Source organism: Uranotaenia lowii, chromosome 3 (assembly GCF_029784155.1).
Source record: "Uranotaenia lowii strain MFRU-FL chromosome 3, ASM2978415v1, whole genome shotgun sequence".
NCBI lineage: Eukaryota > Metazoa > Arthropoda > Insecta > Diptera > Culicidae > Uranotaenia > Uranotaenia lowii.
The window spans coordinates 23,861,957-23,883,684 of record NC_073693.1 but is presented as its reverse complement, the minus strand read 5'-3'; the positions used below and the strand labels follow the sequence as shown (position 1 = coordinate 23,883,684).

Here is a 21,728-nt window from a genome sequence, read left to right as displayed (position 1 = left end):
TGTCAAAACCCAGAAGTTTCTCAGAAAAAATCAAGGAAATATTTAAAATTAAAAAAAAATCATCAAAATTTATCGACATATTCTAAATTGTATCGCTTCCAAAAAACCTTTAATGAATATTTCTATAAACCTTGCTCAAAAATTTTCGTTTTGGAGGCATAAATAAAAAAAAAAGTTGTATGATGAAACAATGTGAGTAAATCTGAGCAAAATCCGAAGATTTTTCAATGAAATCTGGACCCCAAGCCAAACTGTTCCCAAATTTTACATAAAATATCCGGGCTAACCCAAATAAAACGGCCAATCTTTCAACCTTAGTCTAGGAAAAAAAAATTATGTATATTGCTAAATGTTTTATTTTTGCTATGAAAAATTAAATTTTGCCTATATAAGAATTTTCTTGGTCCTTCCCACCATCCCGATTTTCTTTTTTCTTCAAACTTGACTATTTTAAAGGGTTCCTACCCATTTGAGACTTACTTTTGCCAAATTTGCTTGTTTTTTAAACCTAAATTTCTCACAAAACAGTAGGAAAAACACCTGACCAATAATCAAACAAAGAAAAAAAAATTACTTTCACATATAACAACCCGTTTTATTCTGAGTACTTTGATTTCATCAGGAGAGATTTGTTTGGTGGCGAGTCATCGTAAAAAAAGACATTTTAGAATTTTGAAAATACATTTTAACGAAAGCAAAAAAAAAAATCCGAGAACAAACCAAAGTTTTCCTATTTTAATTTCAATTTGAAGGTTTTAAACGTAGAAACAGTTTTAAGATATTTTAACTGTAAACATAGCTATTTTGCAAATTTGGAAATCGGTCAATTTTTCAACTTTTTCGCATGACATGTGAGTTATTGGTGACTAAAGAGTGAAAGAAGAAATCGGTCTCAGTCTCTTCTATTTAGTCATATTCGGATTTTAGCAGCCAGAAGTTTTTTTTTTGTTAGAGATTCTTTCCTAGAATTGATCAAAATTTTAGAACATGAAATCTTATTTAAAAAGGACAACAATTGAAACATTTGAGAAAAAAGCCTTGAAAAGAATAAATAATGGAAAACCAGAAACGTGTCAGTTGAAAATTGTTTAAAAAAAAATTTGTAATTAATTTCAGTGGATCTCTATGTGAAACCAGAGGTTAAAAAGCTGCGAAATATCTCGAAAATTTCAATAATTTTAAAAACGTCAAAAATGACAAAAATGTCAGAAATGTTTAAAATGTCAAAAATGTCAAAATAAAATTAAAATGTTAAAAATGTTAAAAATGTCAAAAATGTCAAAAATGTCAAAAATGTCAAAAATGTCAAAAATGTCATAAATGTCAAAAATGTCAAAAATATCAAAAATATCAAAAATGTCAAAAATGTCAAAAATGTCGAAAATATCAAAAATGTTAAAAATGTCAAAAACGTCAAAAATGTCAAAAATGTCAAAAATGTCAAAAATGTCAAAAATGTCAAAAATGTCAAAAATGTCAAAAATTTCAAAAATGTAAAAAATGTCAAAAATGTCAAAAATGTCAAAAATGTCAAAAATGTCAAAAATGTCAAAAATGTCAAAAATGTCAAAAATGTCAAAAATGTCAAAAATGTCAAAAATGTCAAAAATGTCAAAAATGTCAAAAATGTCAAAAATGTCAAAAATGTCAAAAATGTCAAAAATGTCAAAAATGTCAAAAATGTTAAAAATGTCAAAAATGTCAAAAATGTCAAAAATGTCAAAAATGTCAAAAATGTCAAAAATGTCAAAAATGTCAAAAATGTCAAAAATGTCAAAAATGTCAAAAATGTCAAAAATGTCAAAAATGTCAAAAATGTCAAAAATGTCAATAATGTCAAAAATGTCAAAAATGTCAAAAATGTCAAAAATGTCAAAAATGTCAAAAATGTCAAAAATGTCAAAATTGTCAAAATTGTCAAAATTGTCAAAATTGTCAAAATTGTCAAAATTGCCAAAATTGTCAAAATTGTCAAAATTGTCAATATTGTCAAAATTTTCAAAATTGTCAAAATTGTCAAAATTGTCAAAATTGTCAAAATTGTCAAAATTGTCAAAATTGTCAAAATTGTCAAAATTGTCAAAATTGTCAAAATTGTCAAAATTGTCAAAATTGTCAAAAATGTCAAAATTGTCAAAATTGTCAAAATTGTCAAAATTGTCAAAATTGTCAAAATTGTCAAAATTGTCAAAATTGTCAAAATTGTCAAAATTGTCAAAATTGTCAAAATTGTCAAAATTGTCAAAATTGTCAAAATTGTCAAAATTGTCAAAATTGTCAAAATTGTCAAAATTGTCAAAATTGTCAAAATTGTCAAAATTGTCAAAATTGTCAAAATTGTCAAAATTGTCAAAAGTGTCAAAATTGTCAAAATTGTCAAAAATGTCAAAAATGTCAAAATTGTCAAAATTGTCAAAATTGTCAAAATTGTCAAAATTGTCAAAATTGTCAAAATTGTCAAAATTGTCAAAATTGTCAAAATTGTCAAAATGTCAAAATTGTCAAATTTGTCAAAATTGTCAAAATTGTAAAAATTGTCAAAATTGTCAAAATTGTCAAAATTGTCAAAATTGTCAAAATTGTCAAAATTGTCAAAATTGTCAAAATTGTCAAAATTGTCAAAATTGTCTAAATTGTCAAAATTGTCAAAATTGTCAAAATTGTCAAAATTGTCAAAATTGTCAAAATTGTCAAAATTGTCAAAATTGTCAAAATTGTCAAAATTGTCAAAATTGTCAAAATTGTCAAAATTGTCAAAATTGTCAAAATTGTCAAAATTGTCAAAATTGTCAAAATTGTCAAAATTGTCAAAATTGTCAAAATTGTCAAAATTGTCAAAATTGTCAAAATTTTAAAAATTGTCAAAATTGTCGGAATTGTCAAAATTGTCAAAATTGTCAAAATTGTCAAAATTGTCAAAATTGTCAAAATTGTCAAAATTGTCAAAATTGTCAAAATTGTCAAAATTGTCAAAATTGTCAAAATTGTCAAAATTGTCAAAATTGTCAAAATTGTCAAAATTGTCAAAATTGGCAAAATTGTCAAAATTGTCAAAATTGTCAAAATTGTCAAAAATGTCAAAAATGTTAAAAATGTCAAAAATGTCAAAAATGTCAAAAATGTCAAAAATGTCAAAAATGTCAAAAATGTCAAAAATGTCAAAAATGTCAAAAATGTCAAAAATGTCAAAAATGGCAAAAATGTCAAAAATGACAAAAATGACAAAAATGACAAAAATGACAAAAATGACAAAAATGACAAAAATGACAAAAATGACAAAAATGACAAAAATGACAAAAATGACAAAAATGACAAAAATGACAAAAATGACAAAAATGACAAAAATGACAAAAATGACAAAAATGACAAAAATGACAAAAATGACAAAAATGACAAAAATGACAAAAATGACAAAAATGACAAAAATGACAAAAATGACAAAAATGACAAAAATGACAAAAATGACAAAAATGACAAAAATGACAAAAATGACAAAAATGACAAAAATGACAAAAATGACAAAAATGACAAAAATGACAAAAATGACAAAAATGACAAAAATGACAAAAATGACAAAAATGACAAAAATGACAAAAATGACAAAAATGACAAAAATGACAAAAATGACAAAAATGACAAAAATGACAAAAATGACAAAAATGACAAAAATGACAAAAATGACAAAAATGACAAAAATGACAAAAATGACAAAAATGACAAAAATGACAAAAATGACAAAAATGACAAAAATGACAAAAATGACAAAAATGACAAAAATGACAAAAATGACAAAAATGACAAAAATGACAAAAATGACAAAAATGACAAAAATGACAAAAATGACAAAAATGACAAAAATGACAAAAATGATGAAAATAAAAAAAAACCAAAATGATGAAAATGAAAATAAATTATTAAAATGACAAATATGACTGTTCAAAAACAAAACATTTTTTCCACAAATTTAAATTGTTATCAAATTTCAAGATTTTTAAGCTTACAAAATGTTGTCCATCGATCCACTTTTTGGCCCACCAGTTGAGCTCACCTGTAACGAAACAAACCGAAGGGAAAAATTGCATCATTAGATTTGAAAGTAAATCAACTCGAACCCCCTGAGGGGTAAAGGAAAATCAACTTCGGGAAAGTGCGCAAAAGATTCACCAAACTAGAAATAGCTGCTGCTGGCTGCAAGAACATCTAACAGCGAATGCTTTAACTAAACAACCAAGACCAACAGAAGCCGAAAAAAAATTAAGAAACAATTCGAACTGCAGCATTGCAGACTTTCTACCAAGACTACCAATGGAAGGAAGAAATGTCTGCAAAGTTTGGTAGTAAATTTCTCCCGAAGAACACGACGGGGGAAAAAGATTAATACACCCCAAAAGTACGATGGTACAGAAAGTGAAAAACAAAAAAAAAAAAAAAATAAAATGGGGCAACAAAAGCAATAGTGCCGCGGTGAAGATAAAAACCCTCAAAACCACCCCCAGAATGAGTAATGTTTCTCGGAGTATCTTCCACTTTTTGATGGGAACATAAGGGGAAGAAATGAAGGTAGAAGAGATAAAAATTCAAGAGGAACCTTCTGGCAGTCGGTCTTTTACGATTTTGGTTCAGCTGCTTCAGAGGAACTGCAACTCTAAGGATTCCACCAAATGTGTGGTTGTAGATGAATGGACACTGACTTGAACCTGCAAAAAGCTGTCCAATTAGGAAAACCGGGAACGACGGGATTTGATTTCTTATTCTATTGCACCGGATTTGGGGATGACAAAGAGTCGGTCACGAAATAAATCCGAAAAAGGGGGAAAAGAACTGAAAGAAGTGACAAACTTTCCGTTGGTATTGATCCAGTAGTCTACAGTAATTGACAGATTTATGGCTGGGAAAGTCATGCATTTGATATGTTAGTTGATTTCTATTGCGAAGATCAGTTTCCAGTTACTCTTTTTGGGATTAACGAGTTAGGAAAAAAAACCTTTTTATATTTGTTTTGAGTTTTGCAAAAACCAAGAACTAATTTAAGCTTCGAAATACTAAAAATATCAAATTTGGTGTAATTATTATGAATTTTTAATGTAATGTTTAATTTAAGTTTTATGTAGTTTTTGTGTAATTTATGTGTAATTTTTGCGAAGTTAATGTGCATTTTCTGTGTAATTTTGTGTAATTTTATTAAATTGTTGTGCAATTTTAAGTTAATATTTGTGTAGCTTTTGTTTATTTCTTAAGAAATTTTGTCGAATTTGAGGTATTTTTTTCGACATTTTGTCGTTTTATGTTGCTTAAATCGTTTTGTCGTTTTTTTTCGTTTTTGTCATCTTTTGTCATCTTTTGTCGATTTTTGTCATTTTTGTCATTTTTGAAATTTTTGTCATTTTTGTCATTTTTGTCATTTTTGTCATTTTTGTCATTTTTGTCATTTTTGTCATTTTTGTCATTTTTGTCATTTTTGTCATTTTTGTCATTTTTGTCATTTTTGTCATTTTTGTCATTTTTGTCATGTTTGTCATTTTTGTCATTTTTGTCATTTTTGTCATTTTTGTCATTTTTGTCATTTTTGTCATTTTTGTCATTTTTGTCATTTTTGTCATTTTTGTCATTTTTGTCATTTTTGTCATTTTTGTCATTTTTGTCATTTTTGTCATTTTTGTCATTTTTGTCATTTTTGTCATTTTGTCATTTTGTCATTTTTGTCATTTTTGTCATTTTTGTCATTTTTGTCATTTTTGTCATTTTTGTCATTTTTGTCATTTTTGTCATTTTTGTCATTTTTGTCATTTTTGTCATTTTTGTCATTTTTGTCATTTTTGTCATTTTTGTCATTTTTGTCATTTTTGTCATTTTTGTCATTTTTGTCATTTTTGTCATTTTTGTCATTTTTGTCATTTTTGTCATTTTTGTCATTTTTGTCATTTTTGTCATTTTTGTCATTTTTGTCATTTTTGTCATTTTTGTCATTTTTGTCATTTTTGTCATTTTTGTCATTTTTGTCATTTTTGTCATTTTTGTCATTTTTGTCATTTTTGTCATTTTTGTCATTTTTGTCATTTTTGTCATTTTTGTCATTTTTGTCATTTTTGTCATTTTTGTCATTTTTGTCATTTTTGTCATTTTTGTCATTTTTGTCATTTTTGTCATTTTTGTCATTTTTGTCATTTTTGTCATTTTTGTCATTTTTGTCATTTTTGTCATTTTTGTCATTTTTGTCATTTTTGTCATTTTTGTCATTTTTGTCATTTTTGTCATTTTTGTCATTTTTGTCATTTTTGTCATTTTTGTCATTTTTGTCATTTTTGTCATTTTTGTCATTTTTGTCATTTTTGTCATTTTTGTCATTTTTGTCATTTTTGTCTTTGTCATTTTTGTCATTTTTGTCATTTTTGTCATTTTTGTCATTTTTGTCATTTTTGTCATTTTTGTCATTTTTGTCATTTTTGTCATTTTTGTCATTTTTGTCATTTTTGTCATTTTTGTCATTTTTGTCATTTTTGTCATTTTTGTCATTTTTGTCATTTTTGTCATTTTTGTCATTTTTGTCATTTTTGTCATTTTTGTCATTTTTGTCATTTTTGTCATTTTTGTCATTTTTGTCATTTTTGTCATTTTTGTCATTTTTGTCATTTTTGTCATTTTTGTCATTTTTGTCATTTTTGTCATTTTTGTCATTTTTGTCATTTTTGTCATTTTTGTCATTTTTGTCATTTTTGTCATTTTTGTCATTTTTGTCATTTTTGTCATTTTTGTCATTTTTGTCATTTTTGTCATTTTTGTCATTTTTGTCATTTTTGTCATTTTTGTCATTTTTGTCATTTTTGTCATTTTTGTCATTTTTGTCATTTTTGTCATTTTTGTCATTTTTGTCATTTTTGTCATTTTTGTCATTTTTGTCATTTTTGTCATTTTTGTCATTTTTGTCATTTTTGTCATTTTTGTCATTTTTGTCATTTTTGTCATTTTTGTCATTTTTGTCATTTTTGTCATTTTTGTCATTTTTGTCATTTTTGTCATTGTTTGTCATTTTTGTCATTTTTGTCATTTTTGTCATTTTTGTCATTTTTGTCATTTTTGTCATTTTTGTCATTTTTGTCATTTTTGTCATTTTTGTCATTTTTGTCATTTTTGTCATTTTTGTCATTTTTGTCATTTTTGTCATTTTTGTCATTTTTGTCATTTTTGTCATTTTTGTCATTTTTGTCATTTTTGTCATTTTTGTCATTTTTGTCATTTTTGTCATTTTTGTCATTTTTGTCATTTTTGTCATTTTTGTCATTTTTGTCATTTTTGTCATTTTTGTCATTTTTGTCATTTTTGTCATTTTTGTCATTTTTGTCATTTTTGTCATTTTTGTCATTTTTGTCATTTTTGTCATTTTTGTCATTTTTGTCATTTTTGTCATTTTTGTCATTTTTGTCATTTTTGTCATTTTTGTCATTTTTGTCATTTTTGTCATTTTTGTCATTTTTGTCATTTTTGTCATTTTTGTCATTTTTGTCATTTTTGTCATTTTTGTCATTTTTGTCATTTTTGTCATTTTTGTCATTTTTGTCATTTTTGTCATTTTTGTCATTTTTGTCATTTTTGTCATGTTTGTAATTTTTGTCATTTTTGTCATTTTTGTCATTTTTGTCATTTTTGTCATTTTTGTCATTTTTGTCATTTTTGTCATTTTTGTCATTTTTGTCATTTTTGTCATTTTTGTCATTTTTGTCATTTTTGTCATTTTTGTCATTTTTGTCATTTTTGTCATTTTTATCATTTTTGTCATTTTTGTCGTTTTTGTCATTTTTGTCATTTTTGTCAATTTTGTCATTTTTGTCATTTTTGTCATTTTTGTCATTTTTGTCATTTTTGTCATTTTTGTCATTTTTGTCATTTTTGTCATTTTTGTCATTTTTGTCATTTTTGTCATTTTTGTCATTTTTGTCATTTTTGTCATTTTTGTCATTTTTGTCATTTTTGTCATTTTTGTCATTTTTGTCATTTTTGTCATTTTTGTCATTTTTGTCATTTTTGTCATTTTTGTCATTTTTGTCATGTTTGTCATTTTTGTCATTTTTGTCATTTTTGTCATTTTTGTCAATTTTTCTATTTAAACAATTTTGAAAATTTGAAAATTTTGACATTTTTTTCATTTTTTCTTTATTGAAAAATTTGACATTTTTGGCAATTTATACAGTTATGAAAATTCTAACAATTTTGACAATTTTGACAATTTTGACAATGTTGACAATTTTGACAATTTTGACAATTTTGACAATTTTATTAATATCACACTTTCGAACAATTTTAATCAAGGTTTGGATGTTTTTAACATGATTTCACAATCTGATGTCTAAATTTGAAATCAGATGTTAAATTTCAAATCTTATTGTAAATTTATAACCAAATGATGAAATTTTAATTTTTAATGTGAACTTTGTTCATATTTCAGTTATATTGATATGTTTAAAATTTTACTCAAAAAAAATTCTGCATCTAGATTTTTTTTCTTGCTGACACACAGCGAACATCCCTGAGCTGCATTCGAACAACCACTTAATATTCATTGAGATATCGATCGCATATCATAGAACAAGCTGCAACTGAACCAGTCCCAGTATATCTACCGGAGACATAATCAAATCAGATCGATCAGAACTGCGAAAAACATCTGGGGGAGGTGTATTCGATTATATCACCACCTCACTCGCTTCAGTCAGCTTAAAAAAAGTCCCTCTCAAAGAAACGAAAAGTTGAACTCTTAAGGTATCTTACAGATAGTAAAAACAACCATCAAAAGGTCCCTTCTCTTCGCATCGAAATGCGCTCCACACCGGTTCAATAAAAAGTGTAAATTCTTGCTCGGGTTTTTTTTTCTGTTTTTTTTTTCCATAAACAAGCAACGACTTCGCGAAAGCTGCAAATCACGCGGAAATCACGCACATTCTTAGCACACACCGGGTTGAAAAATAACATTATTGCCGGTTTTCAGCTGTTTTTTTTTTCTTTCATTTTTTGAAACAAGTTTCGCCTTTCATGGAGAAGGTGCAGCCTCCGTTGGATTCGAGTTGCAGGTTTCATTACGATCAGCGTTTAAGTCAGGAGGGTTCTTTTTATCCAAGGAGTTCCATTCACCAAAAATAAAAATGGAAAAATAAATATATCAGAAATCGAAGCAGAAAGAACTCCAACTGATACTAGAGCTAGAGCCGTTCGAAACTACCGACGAAGGAACGAACGCACTCTGTGTGAGGTTATGTAATGTAAAGCGCTCGCACTTACTTAAACTTAGCTTGATCAGTTGATCAGTTCATGTACCTCTCTTCTACTCCTGGCGAGTTGCGTTTCCATTTTTTTTTTTGCTTTACAACCACAAAAAACCAGGTTGCGCGTTCATTCTGCGATATAGGCAGTGCACACTGGCTGAAGCTTATTTATTGAAGTCCCCTCTGGAACTGAAGTCGTTGCTTGGCAGTGTTGCTTGAATGCAAGACGTTTATGAAAAGGATGTAAATTTAAGATGGCGACTTATAACCAAAAAAAATAACATTATCAAGATTTAAAATAGCTTGTTAACCTATTTTTAAGAATTTTCGGAAGCAACATTAATGTGACTAGTTTACCCACTGGAAGATTAATGGGGCGTTTTTGTGCAATTTCTAACTACGCTTTTCAAAGGTAGACGATGGGTTAGTTTTAACACAATACCCAGTAGTGATAGAAGAAAATTCAAAGGCTTGTGCAGATAGAGTAAGGGCGGGCTATTTTATCTAAAAATCTGGCGAAATCCGGAAATTTGATTTCAAAGTTTTCATAATTGTAAAAATCAGTCAAATTTGTCAAACTTGTCGAAGTTGTCAAAATTGTCAAAATTTCGAAAATTGGCAAAATTGTGGAAATTGTCAAAACCGTCAAAATTGTCAATATTTTCGAAATTGTACAAAAAGTTAAGTGATTGGAAAACTACTGACACGAACTTTGAACGTTCGAGAAACCTAACGATCAATAACGATGGCCAATGGGCATTCCAAAGTATAGGGATATAATATCTAGATTAACTATTGCGTATATCATAGATTTCCAGATCCAGATTGGCAAGTCTGTTTTCACACAAACCCTCCTGATACAGAAATCAAACATGATTTAATGGACACGTTTTGGCGAAAAAATGTGGGCCGATCTTTGTCGGCACCATTAGTCATCCCTCTTTTCAGTCTTCTCCGCGATCTCCGGCTTCAGATGCATGCATTCAAGGGTTTACTAGGCCTAAGCTCCATGCGCAAAAGGTGAATGGGCCGTCTCGAAGTCGTTCAGCGTGTGGAATGAGTACCCTAACCATACGCGTTCAGGTCACCCGCCAAAAGTGTTGCAGAGTCTCGACCCTTCGCGCAAGACCTCTGACTGGAAACGCCACCCCAACTGTCAATAGGTTTCGCAGTAATGTGTCCTGAACCCCAAGTCGAACTATTCCGACGTCCCCGTTGTGTGTGTCGATTGTTGAACAATTAATTCATGCCAATCTCCGCTCAAACACAAAAAAGTCATTGCGTCGTCTTAAAAGTCAACTTTTTTTTCAGCTGTTACTGCTCAGCTGCCACGGGGAGGAAAAAATAAATAAAAGTGATCATATGGCGACGAGATTTGGCCTGCATCGGAGTAGCGTCGTTGTCGCGGTTCCTAAAACTTGAAAGTGATCGCTGCGAGTGCTGTCTGTAAGAAGGTACGCACTTGAAGGCACCTCAACACGTTTGTGGGCGCGCATATGTCTCTCAGGTGTTGAAGTGGACGGGTTTTGGGGTCCCGCACGAAACCCAATCGGGAAGTGTTGACAATTTAGACTATTTTGACAAATTTAAAAAATTTTGCCACTTTTTAATATTTTGACCATTTTGACAAATTTGACAATTTTGACAAATTTGACAATTTTGACAAATTTGAACAAATTGGAACAATTTTGACAATTTCGAAAATTCAGAAAATTTTGAAAATTTTGACAATTTTGACAATTTTGACAATTTCGACAATTTTGACAATTTTGACAATTTTGACAATTTTGACAATTTTGACAATTTCGACAATTTTGACAACTTTAAAAATTTTAGTAATTTTGACTATTTTGACAATTGTTTCAAATTTTGGCAATTCTCACAATTTTGACAATTTTGACTAATTCGAATTTTGACAATTGTGACAATGTTGAGAATTTTGAGAATTTTGAGAAACTTGACAATTTTGAAAGTTTTGACAATATTTAGAATGTTGTGAATTTAAGGAACATGAAACACGGATTTTTTTTGTTGTGGTTGTAATTTTTGTTGAATTTCACTATGTTTGTTAACTCGTATTACATTCTGCAAGTCGCTCCGGTTTGGTATTTTTATTTTTTTGTTTCTAATGACGGAATCTGTTTTCAGAAATTGAAAGGAAAGTATAGACTGGGCCATTCGGCCGAAAGTCATGAGGCCGAAAGCCATTTGGACGAAGGTCATTCAGCCGATGGACTTTAGGCCGAATAGGCTATCTGGCCGAACGGGTTATTCGGCCGACGGTTATCCAGCCGAATGCTGTTAGGCCGAAAGGACGCAAGCTCGAAAGAATGTTCGGCCGAATGGTTATTAGGCCGAATGGTTATTAGGCCGAATGGTCATTAGGCCGAATGGTCATCTGGCCGAATGGTCACTAGGCCGAATGGTCACTAGGCCAAATGGTCGCAAGGCCGAATGGTCGTAAGGCCGAAAGGTCGTAAGGCCGAAAGGTCGTAAGGCCGAATGTTCGTAAGGCCGAATGGATGCTAGCCCAAAAGGTTGTTTGGCCGAATGGTCGTAAGGGCGAATAGCTGCTAGGCCGAAAGGTCGTAAAGCCGAATGAATGGTTGCTAGGTCAATAAGAAATCTTTTACACTTGTCTGCATGCTAGGCCGAAAGGTCGTTTGGCCGATTGGCTGTTAGGCCGAATGTACATAAGGCCGAATGGTCATTTGGTCAAATGGTCACAAGGCCGAATGGTTATTAGACTGAATGGTCGTAAAGCCGAATGGACGACAGGCCGAATGGTCGTAAAGCCGAATGGACAATTCGGCTTTGCATCCATTAGGCCTGATGGCCATTCGGCTTGATGACTATTTGGCCTAACGACCATTTGGCCTAACTACTGATCGGCCTAACATGCATGAAAGCGATAATATGTCTTATAGGCCTAGCATAAATTCGGCCCAACGACCATTCAACCTAACAACCATCCGGCCTAGTGGCTATTCGGCATAATGACCTTCTAGCATCCATTCGGCCTTACGACCACCCGGCATAATGACCTTTCGGCCTAGCACTCATTCGCCCTTATGACCGTTTGGCCCGACGACCATTCGGACTAATGACCATTCGGCCTTACGAACATTCGGACTTATGAACATTCGGCCTATCGTCCATTCGGCCTAATGACAATTCGGCCTATCGTCCATTCGGCCTGATCACTATTCGGCCTAATGACCATTTGGCCTAACAACCATTCGGCCAAACAATATTCGGCCAAATAACCTTTGGCCAAATGTCCCATTCGGCCTATTGTCCTATTCGGCCGAATATCCGTCGGCCTTTTAATCCATTCGGCCTAGCGACCTTCGGCCTTACATCTTTCGGCCTATCGGTCATCGGCCGAATGTCCGGCCCCCGTTCTATAGATGTGGAAACAATCTAGTAGCTCTGAATTGTTCAATTTTGAATTTAATTTGTTCTCAGATTTTGTTTCTGGTTATGTTTAGTTATCTTATTAAAAAAAATCATCTAAAGTTTTGTTTTTCAATTTAGTTATTTTTTATTTTTTGTTTGATTTAGAAGGTTGATTACAAAAATTATTTCTTTGAGTACACGAAAGGTATTTTCAAAGATTGATTTTCCTTCCACTGATAGATAATAAATGAGACATTTCGGAGTCTTTAGAATCAGTTGATTGTTAGAATCGCTTACAAATTTCACAATTCAATACGGTTTGAGGTTTTCAACCAGTCACATAAAATACTTCTTGCCTTTTCCACATAGATCAAGTAGTGATCAACTCGTGATCAAAAATCAAATCGTGATCGAAAAACATTATTCTTCATCGTTGTCAGTTATCACATACTGAAACTTTTAGTTATCTCCAAAAAAAGTTGCACTGACCTTTTTTGCAAAAGCGTTTTTCAGTTTGTAGTTCGCAATCGTAGTTTATGATCAATTTGTATAAAAAAAATTTAACTCCCGAGCAATACAAAGACTGCGGATAGTGCGTTTTAAGATTTGAAATGGAATTTTTCCTTCATTAATGTACAACTTTCTTTTTGGTTTTTGTCTTTTGTAAAATTGTGGTTATTTTCTGTTATTAATTTAAAAAAAAATCGATTTTCTCTAGTACTTATTATATAAAGTTTCTTTGATTTCCAAAAAACTCTTTCGAAAACCGTGGTTTTGAAGCCATTTCTAAGCGAATTGTGTAATACATTTATTTTTTTTTTTCAAAAATGTGTAAGCTTTCTTAGGTTATTCTGGGTCTGAATTCTTGACCAAATTTTATGATATTTTCTTTTTTGCAAACAAAAACATGAAATATTGCGGAAAAAATCATAGTTGTCATCACCTATTTAATAAATTTACATAATTTTCGTTTCCATTTCAATCCAATTTCGTGATTAATTTATATGTTCCTAAAAGTCTAACCAAATTACGAAATTCCAATTTTTTGTTTTCACATGTATTTAGACGCATGTGATGTGATATTAATTGATTTTATGATCAGCTTGCTTCTCATATTTTGTTTCAAGCCTTGCAAGGGTTTTTTTCTTTTTATTAAATTTCGAGATAATGTTCTTTTCAATAACCTTTGTTTGCATATTTGAGTTTTGAAGGCAGTTTTAAAATTTTGACCGAATTCCCTTCAGCGTTTTTTTTTCTAGTAGTTCTATGGAATTTGAAAAAAAAAAATCGAAATTTTTTGGAATTTCATAATCAATATCGTTTGTGGACTTTTCATAATCGATATCCTGATGAATGTTTTTAACTGTTATTTTTAATCTTATTCAACGATTTGAATCAAAATTTTTGACAAAATTTCTAGTTTGTTTTTATTGTTTGAGGCAAGAATTGATTTTTCTAGGATTTAACCCTTCATTTCATGACTTTTTATTTTTCCTTAGAAATCATTTTTAACAGTTGGTAATGATGAGTACATCAAGAAAAAATTTAAAAATAAAATATTATTTTTCACTTTTTCCATACATTAATTGTTGCAAATATGTTACTTTATGAAACGAAGGGACGACCATTTAAAAAAAAATATTTTAATCAAATCAAATCTCTTGATTCTGTCTTGGTACATTTTGTACCTGAAAATAATCAAATTTAAAAAATAATGCGGAAATGGCGGTTGTGAGTCGTTGTATCTTTTTCGAGAAATTCATGATTTTTTCGGCTTAAGTTCTTTCTTTTCTTTGATCCTCATTTTTGTTTTAAATCATCCATCACCATGAAAATTTCATTTCAATATTTCTTGGCGTTTTTCAGCTATTTTTACTGATGATTATATTATCACTTCGATGCCATACTTTCCTTTTAGCGACCAATTAAATATTTTAAGATATTATTGCTTAGCACACCATAATAAAGGTTTGGCTAAGGGATTTTCGTTTTTTTTCTAACAATCTTGATTATGCATGGTTTGATTTTTTTTTTGTGATTTTTATAACAATTTTTTAAGTTTTGCTTTTAAATTTTAGTGTTATAGGGTTTTTTTATCGATTTCGATAGAATTTTGTATTTTTTTCAACGTTTATCATAAACATGCTAAGAATTTTTTTTTGGCGTAATTCTATTGTCATTTTTTGATAAATTATTTTAAGTTTCCTGAGCATATAAACTTTTTTTCTGCCGCTTTCACTTATTTTTAAATTATTATTATTTTTTTTTTTCAATTTTGTTACACATTTTTGCTATACTGCCCTTTTATCACACAATTAATTATTTTTAATTATTGTTCAGCACATCATTTTCGATCATCGATTTTCGTTATTTTTATCATTAATTTTTTTGAATGTGGGTTAAACTTGCATTGTTTGACTTTTTTGCGATTTGTATAAGCCTTTTTTTAGTTTCTTTTCAAATTTTAGTGTTTTAGAGTTTTTTTTCGTTTTTGACAGAATATTGTATTTTTTAACAATCATCATCAACATGCTAACTTTTTTGTCGTAATTTTATTGTCATTTATCAATTATTCTTTTAAGCTTTTCTGAGCTTTTTCACTTGTTTTCAGCCACATTAACTCATTTTCAAATTAATTTTTTTCTTTGATTTTGTTTCTAGTTTTTGCCATACTTTCCTTTTGTCACACAATTTAATTTTTTTTATTATTGTATAGTACACCAAAGCTTTTAAAGCAATTTTCGTGACTTTTATCGTTATTTTTTCTTTTAATCTTGGTTATGCATTGTTTGACTTTTTTGTGATTTTCATAAGCAATTTTTAAGTTTTCTTTTTAAATTTTAAATTTTGTATTTTTTTCACGATTATCACAAACATGCTTAGAATTTTTTTTGTCGTAACTCTATTGTCATTTTCCAATCAATTTTTTAAGCGTTTTTGAGCATTTACACTTTTTTCAGGTACATTCACTTATTTTCCACTTATTTCATTTTTTTTTTAATATTTTTCTATACTTTTGTTTCTAATTTTTTTCCATTTTTTCCTTCGCACAATTAATTATTTTTAATTATTGTTTAGCACACCAAAGCGCTTAAAGCGATTTTCGTAATTTTTATGATTATTTTTTCCTAAAAATCTTTGTTATGCATTATTTGACTTGTTTGTGATTTTAATAAGCATTCTTTAAGTTTTCGTTTTAAATTTTACTGTTTAGGGGTTTTCGCGATTTTGATAGAATTTTGTTTCTTTTAATGATTATCAAAAACACGCTAAGATTTTTTTTGTCATAATTCTATTGCCATTCTTCAAACAATTTTTCAAGCTTTTCTAAGCATTTGAACTTGTTTTCAGCCACATTCCCTTATTTTCAAAATCAATTTTTTTACATTTTTATCTTTAATTTAGTTTAAAATTTTTTAGCCTTTGCAATGGTTTTCTTCATCGATGCCGATTGGATTTTGCTGAAAGGTTTTTTTTTGTACTTTTTTATGAATTTGTTTATAATTTTTTCAATTTTTTTCAGCATTGGTGTACAGGATTGAAACTAAATTTCAAACAATTTTCAAATGGAAATTTTTCAAAAGTTCCGATTGTTTATTTTTAGCGATTTCGAAGAAGGCTCGTAATTTTCTCGTGTGGAATATTTTTTTCATATTTTGGGTTTTTTCCAAATGTTTTTCCACAAAAATTTCTTTCTTATGATCTTCTTATTTGTGCTTTAAAAGCTTTAAATTTTTTTTTTTCAATTCGTTTATTTGAAACGGCTTGTACCGTAGGTTTTAAAGAGCCAATGTCTGATTTGTGTAATTAAATTTCAAAGTTTTCGATAGATTCAGATATTAAATTTCATTTTTAACGTTTTGTCCAAATTTTGGAATTGTTTTTTTGCATTTCTGAGTTTTTAATGCTCACGACATAAATTTGTTATTATTTTCTATTCTTTCTTTCTCTTTATGGCCCGTATTTAAATTTTTATATAAGCGATTCACTCGATTTTGACTGATTTGAATTATTTTTCGTAATTATCGACATTTTGGGCGATTTTTTAACGATTCCAGCCAAAGCTTTAATATTTTTTTTTTATTGGTTGGAATCATATTCCTGGTAAAAATATATTTATTGCGGAAATCCAGCGTAAACATACTCAAAATCCAGTGCAAAGTTGAATAACAGTGTTATAAAATCTGAGAAATTGCAAATTGACAAAAAGTTCGAAAAACTACCTTTAAAAATTCGTCAAAAATTCATTGTTTTGTATTTCAACAATCTGAAAATGCAAAAATGTGCCAATTTACGTCAGCTTTGCAATCCTTTTTTCGAAATTTATCAAGAGTGATTCCAGCAATTTTGACGGTTGATTGAAAAGTACTTTTTTAACACCATTATTTTTTGCATTTTATGTGGTCATGACCTTAAAAAAAATTAAATAAATGTATCCTTATGTGCAACGTATAGCTTCGGACTTCAGATTTCTTGGAAACAAATTGAAAGTTGTTTTGAGCATTTCGTAGCTGATTTACAGTCGTTTTTTCGAAGCATGTTTTTTCAGATTTTTTTTCTTAGACTTTGAATAATGGAAAACTGAAGCATTGCAGGTGAATAATGTTCGAAAAAAATATGTGAGTTAGATTACGAGGTCTCCAAAACTGTAAAATTTGTAAAATTCGGTTGAGGAACAAAAGAGATATAGCAGTTTCGAGCGATTAGTGACAAGTTGACATTCAAGGTTTGATTAGGGAGTTTTTTTCTGGGCTTTCAGGGTGCATCCATAAAAAAGTAATGATGCAAAATTACAGATTCCAAGAATTCATTAGGGTCTCCGAAAAAAACAATTATTTTTTGGATGCATTCTTATAAAGTTACAAGTCACCAAACTTCCAATAGTGTCATATTGACACTCAAGCGATTTTTTCGAACTTCGTGATGATTTTTCGAATGTTCAGATTTTCAAACCAGTTGTACTGGGTTTAAACTAAATTCCGAAAAAAACTATAATTTCAAGCAGCTAATTTTTTTTAAGTTTTGGAGAACTTGATTGAGATTTCTAATCTTCTTATAAGTCATCTATTTTCTTAGTTTTAGGATCCCCTTTGAGTATTTTTCATTTACATTTTTTAATGAAACTGTTAGCCTTTTTTTATGATTCTGATCATATTTCGTCATAATATTCTTTTTATGAATTTCTAAGTTTATACAACTTAACAAAAAACGTTGATAGATATGCTTTTTTAAAAATTTTCTTACGTATTTTGTGGTATTTTTGAAAAATATTCATTTTTAAAAACAAACTATGCATTTTCCATTCTTTAGACTGAGATAAGATTCATTTTTGATTATAATCAATTTTAAATCTTTTTCTAATGTTTCAAGCCAAATCTGATGTCATTTCTACAGCGTTTTTCTTAAATTTCTCAAATTGTTTTTGATGTCGTTTTGTCGTTAACATGAAAATAAAAAATGTTATGGTTTTCTACATTTCCAAGGTATCATAAGGTATTTTTTTTAAATTTTAATAATATTTTTTCCCCAAATTCTGATTGTTTGAAAAAAAAGCAACATTTTTTGGATTTCGAAAAATGGTGGAGAATTGAGCCACCAAATCCAAATTGACCAAATAACATGCAAAGTTTATGAGTTGACCCAAAACTGTGATTTCCTAACTAATTTCGTTATATTGAAGCAATTTCAGATGATGAAATAGAAAAGAGAGCTGTGCATGATCGCATAGATTCCAAAACCTGCCTCGCGAATGTTTTGGCAAAATTTCTTATATAGGATGGACAAAATATTTTTCATAACTCTTCATCTGGCATAAGAAAACTTTACAGATAGAAAAAACGTTTTTTAGTTCTGAATGTGTATAAAAACATAAAAATATAGGTGATTCAAGATGTGTGGCCCACGATTCTCCACAAGCTATGATTTGCAAATTGGTTGCGTTTGTGTGACTTATTGATGTTTCATCGAAAATTCCCTTTCCACGTTAAAGATCATGACAAAACTAAGATCATAAGCGTATGAACATATTTTTGTTATGCACTTTAGGTTCCCCATCGATGAAATTAGCGGGTGTTTTTTTAATTATGTAAGTAAATTTTTCTAACTTTTTTTAGCTTGATAAATAAAAGAACCATATGATGCGTATTTCAGTCAACAACATATAGGAATATATGCTCACGCAAAGCGACGACGATGACAGTTGGTTTGAGATTATTATCTCAACACACATCTGAGCTATTAAAAGTGGCCCACGTTTCCCCATGGCCCACGATACCCCACTCTCCCCTATTTAAAAATTAAAAAAAAACTAGGTTCAAAGACTCAGAATGTTTGAAGATCTTTTCAATTTCCCAAATAATCTTTTCTTATTATTTTATTAAATTTTTTATCAAAAGTTTGAAGATAACGCCTGTTAATCATGTTTATTTCGAGAATCATGTTTAGAAGAAGCATTCAGAAAACCAAAATAAAAAAAAACAAGAATAACCTTTATAAGTGCTTCTTTTCTTTCATATCTATATACATTAAACTGGACCATAACAATAAAAATACTTTTTTTCAATGCGGCATCCTTCAGATTTTTCCCATCAGGTGAAAAAATGACTTTCTGAAATTTTTAGCTCAAATATTGAAGCACAAGCTGGCGCTATCGACTTCGAATTTATATGCAGATTCTGGACGAAATGTAAGAAAAAATCAACATACTTTCTCTATTTATGTGCTAAAATATGTCTCCAGTATGTTTTTTAAGCTCAGAACTGCAGAATTTATAGTTTAAACAATAAGGTACAAGTTTATAGAAGATTGTAACGCGAAACTAGTTTATGGAGGTGAGATATTCACACTTGAATGTGTGATTTTATGATGTAAGGGGTGCATTACACTGGATTACAAAATTTTAAAAAAATATCGCAAATTTATTGATTGACCCATTTTTTGGGTGTGAAATCGGGCGCTGAATTCAAAAATTTAAAAAAATCCGAGCAGAGTTTAAATTATGTTCAAAATATCACATTTAACTTTAAGAAAAACGTACTTGAAAATAAATCCAAATATTTCAGGCTACATATCATCAGTTTGAAATTTGTTTCCCTCATACTGAACGTGGATAAACCTGCTATCATTCATTTGTGTCACTTTTGCGTACGATTGACATTATTGTTGAAGTTCGTCGATTAATGATCGAAAAAAACTTCTAATTTTGGCGACGGATTTAGAATAAATTTTCACATTTTAATTTTTATTTCTTTGGACCTTAAAAATAAATTTAAAACAACTCACAAGGTTATTTGTCAATATTTTTTGAAAATATGAATGTTTGTTTACGTTGAATATGGCGAATTATTTTCAAATTGTACATGTGGCTCGAGATATATGGATTTATGTACAAGTTTTTTTTTACAGAATGTTATGTTTTGAGCCTAACTCAAACCCTGTTGTGTTTAATCAAATCGTGGTTTAAAAATTGTTAAAAAATCATCCTATACAAATTTGGACCAGTTTTATATATTTTCTTGGTAATGACTTTAGAACTTGAGAGCTATCATATCGTTGAAAATATGCTGACTCCATTCCTAGATGAAAGATTTTTGAGTCTCATTGATTTTTATCCTCAGAAATTTACAAAAATTGTTCAATTTTGTAAGTTCTCTTTTTCATTGAAATCTTAGAAATAAATCTCTCGATCATCAAACTGAGAGCTGAATCAGAAATAAAGTATTGCTTCAAGTCATTTCATTAGCAAGAGTTGTAAAAATAGAACCAGGGATAAAATATTTCAAATAAAAAAACTTTTGTTTATTTTCAAGCATAATAAACCTGAATAATTAAAAAAAAACAAATAGTTGTTGTAGAAACGATTGATGTGTTTGGTGGTAATTTTGAAGTTGATCGAATTTCGAAAAGCTCTAGTACAGAAATTTAAAAAAACACACCAGCATTTGTAGATTAAGACATGTGACAAGTAACTTTCGAAAAAATTGTGCTCATTTTAACAAGCAGCTGGACAAAGTTTAACCTGCACTTTTTGCTTTGAAGATTCATGACAACAGCCAACAATACGAACATTTTTATTAAATCGACTATCCACAGGGTGTCAACGCCAACAGATTACGGTAGAACAAATCGAACAGCTCCAAGTAACTTTCGGCCCCGCAGTCCTGAATCTTGGCACTCAAACATCCCTGCATCATGTAGATTTCCCTAAAAACAAACCGATTTTTTTTACAAAGGACACAGTACAAAATTTGCAGTGATTACTTGCACTCCTGCTGCGAGTAGCTCTTAAGATCCATCTCCATAGTTTTGTTGCTCATCAAATCCATACACTCGTCAATGGCTGGAGCAAGCTCAACAGCACAAGATCTGGACACCGGTTCTCGAAGTTCTAGATTGAAGATTTTTAAATAATTTGATAACCTCTTCCGTTAAAAAAAAGAAAAGATTATACTCATAAGCATTTCCCCGGTTCCGTTGCAGATCATCTTCAGAGCTTCCGGAACTGTATCTACAATCTTCTGGAGAATGTCCAAGTCGTCACTATCTTTTATGCACGGTTTAAGTTTTTCCACCACTGGATCGATACAGGTCAGCGATTTCCCGATTTGATCACAAATTCTAAGAAAAAATGGAATAAACTCATTCCATTGACAAAAGTAAACTTCACAGTCAACTTACTCAGTCAACATCTTGGTCTGTTCCGGCTTTTCCAACTCATCAACCGGAGCCTGGAGATAGCTCATATTAACGTACTTCACGAAGCAGCGAGGCATTTCCTGATTCAGCACCTGGATCAGTTCCTGGTAGGCTCGATCACTTCCGGTAGCATTCGCGCATTCCTCTTGGATGTCGTGCATGAAGTCCACCTGTTTCAGGATTGAAGTCTCCATGGCCGAGGCAAAGGCAAAAACTAAACCAAACCAGCTTAAGCTTCTCCAAAGGAATCCCTTCGAAAGATTGAACGAAAACCGGAACATCCTGCTAAGTCGACTGCTCCGATGGACGGTTTCAGAACTAATATATTCATGGCTGTGACCGAATCCGGAATCATTCTAAAGCCGCACGATTCGCAAATTG

General features: G+C 30.0%; 1 protein-coding gene across 1 annotated transcript; it reads right to left on the bottom strand.

Moving 5' to 3' along the window:
* Positions 1-20,426: 20,426 nt before the first annotated feature.
* Positions 20,427-21,683, bottom strand: LOC129757951 (uncharacterized). The gene is made up of 4 exons (XM_055755365.1): positions 21,330-21,683; positions 21,103-21,269; positions 20,913-21,039; positions 20,427-20,855 (listed from the first exon to the last, which is right to left on the bottom strand). The coding sequence occupies exons 1-4, from the start codon at positions 21,626-21,628 to the stop codon at positions 20,735-20,737; spliced, it is 714 nt and encodes a 237-aa protein (XP_055611340.1). The 5' UTR covers positions 21,629-21,683; the 3' UTR covers positions 20,427-20,734.
* Positions 21,684-21,728: the final 45 nt, after the last annotated feature.

Bases quoted from the DNA above. Each gene is read 5' to 3' on its own strand.
- LOC129757951 (XM_055755365.1), bottom strand. From the start codon at position 21,628: ATGTTCCGGTTTTCGTTCAATCTTTCGAAGGGATTCCTTTGGAGAAGC. The intron at 21,040-21,102 runs GTATAATCTTTT...TCTTCAATCTAG, and splicing joins AACCGGGGAAATGCTTATGA to AACTTCGAGAACCGGTGTCC. The intron at 20,856-20,912 runs GTAATCACTGCA...GTTTGTTTTTAG, and splicing joins TACTCGCAGCAGGAGTGCAA to GGAAATCTACATGATGCAGG.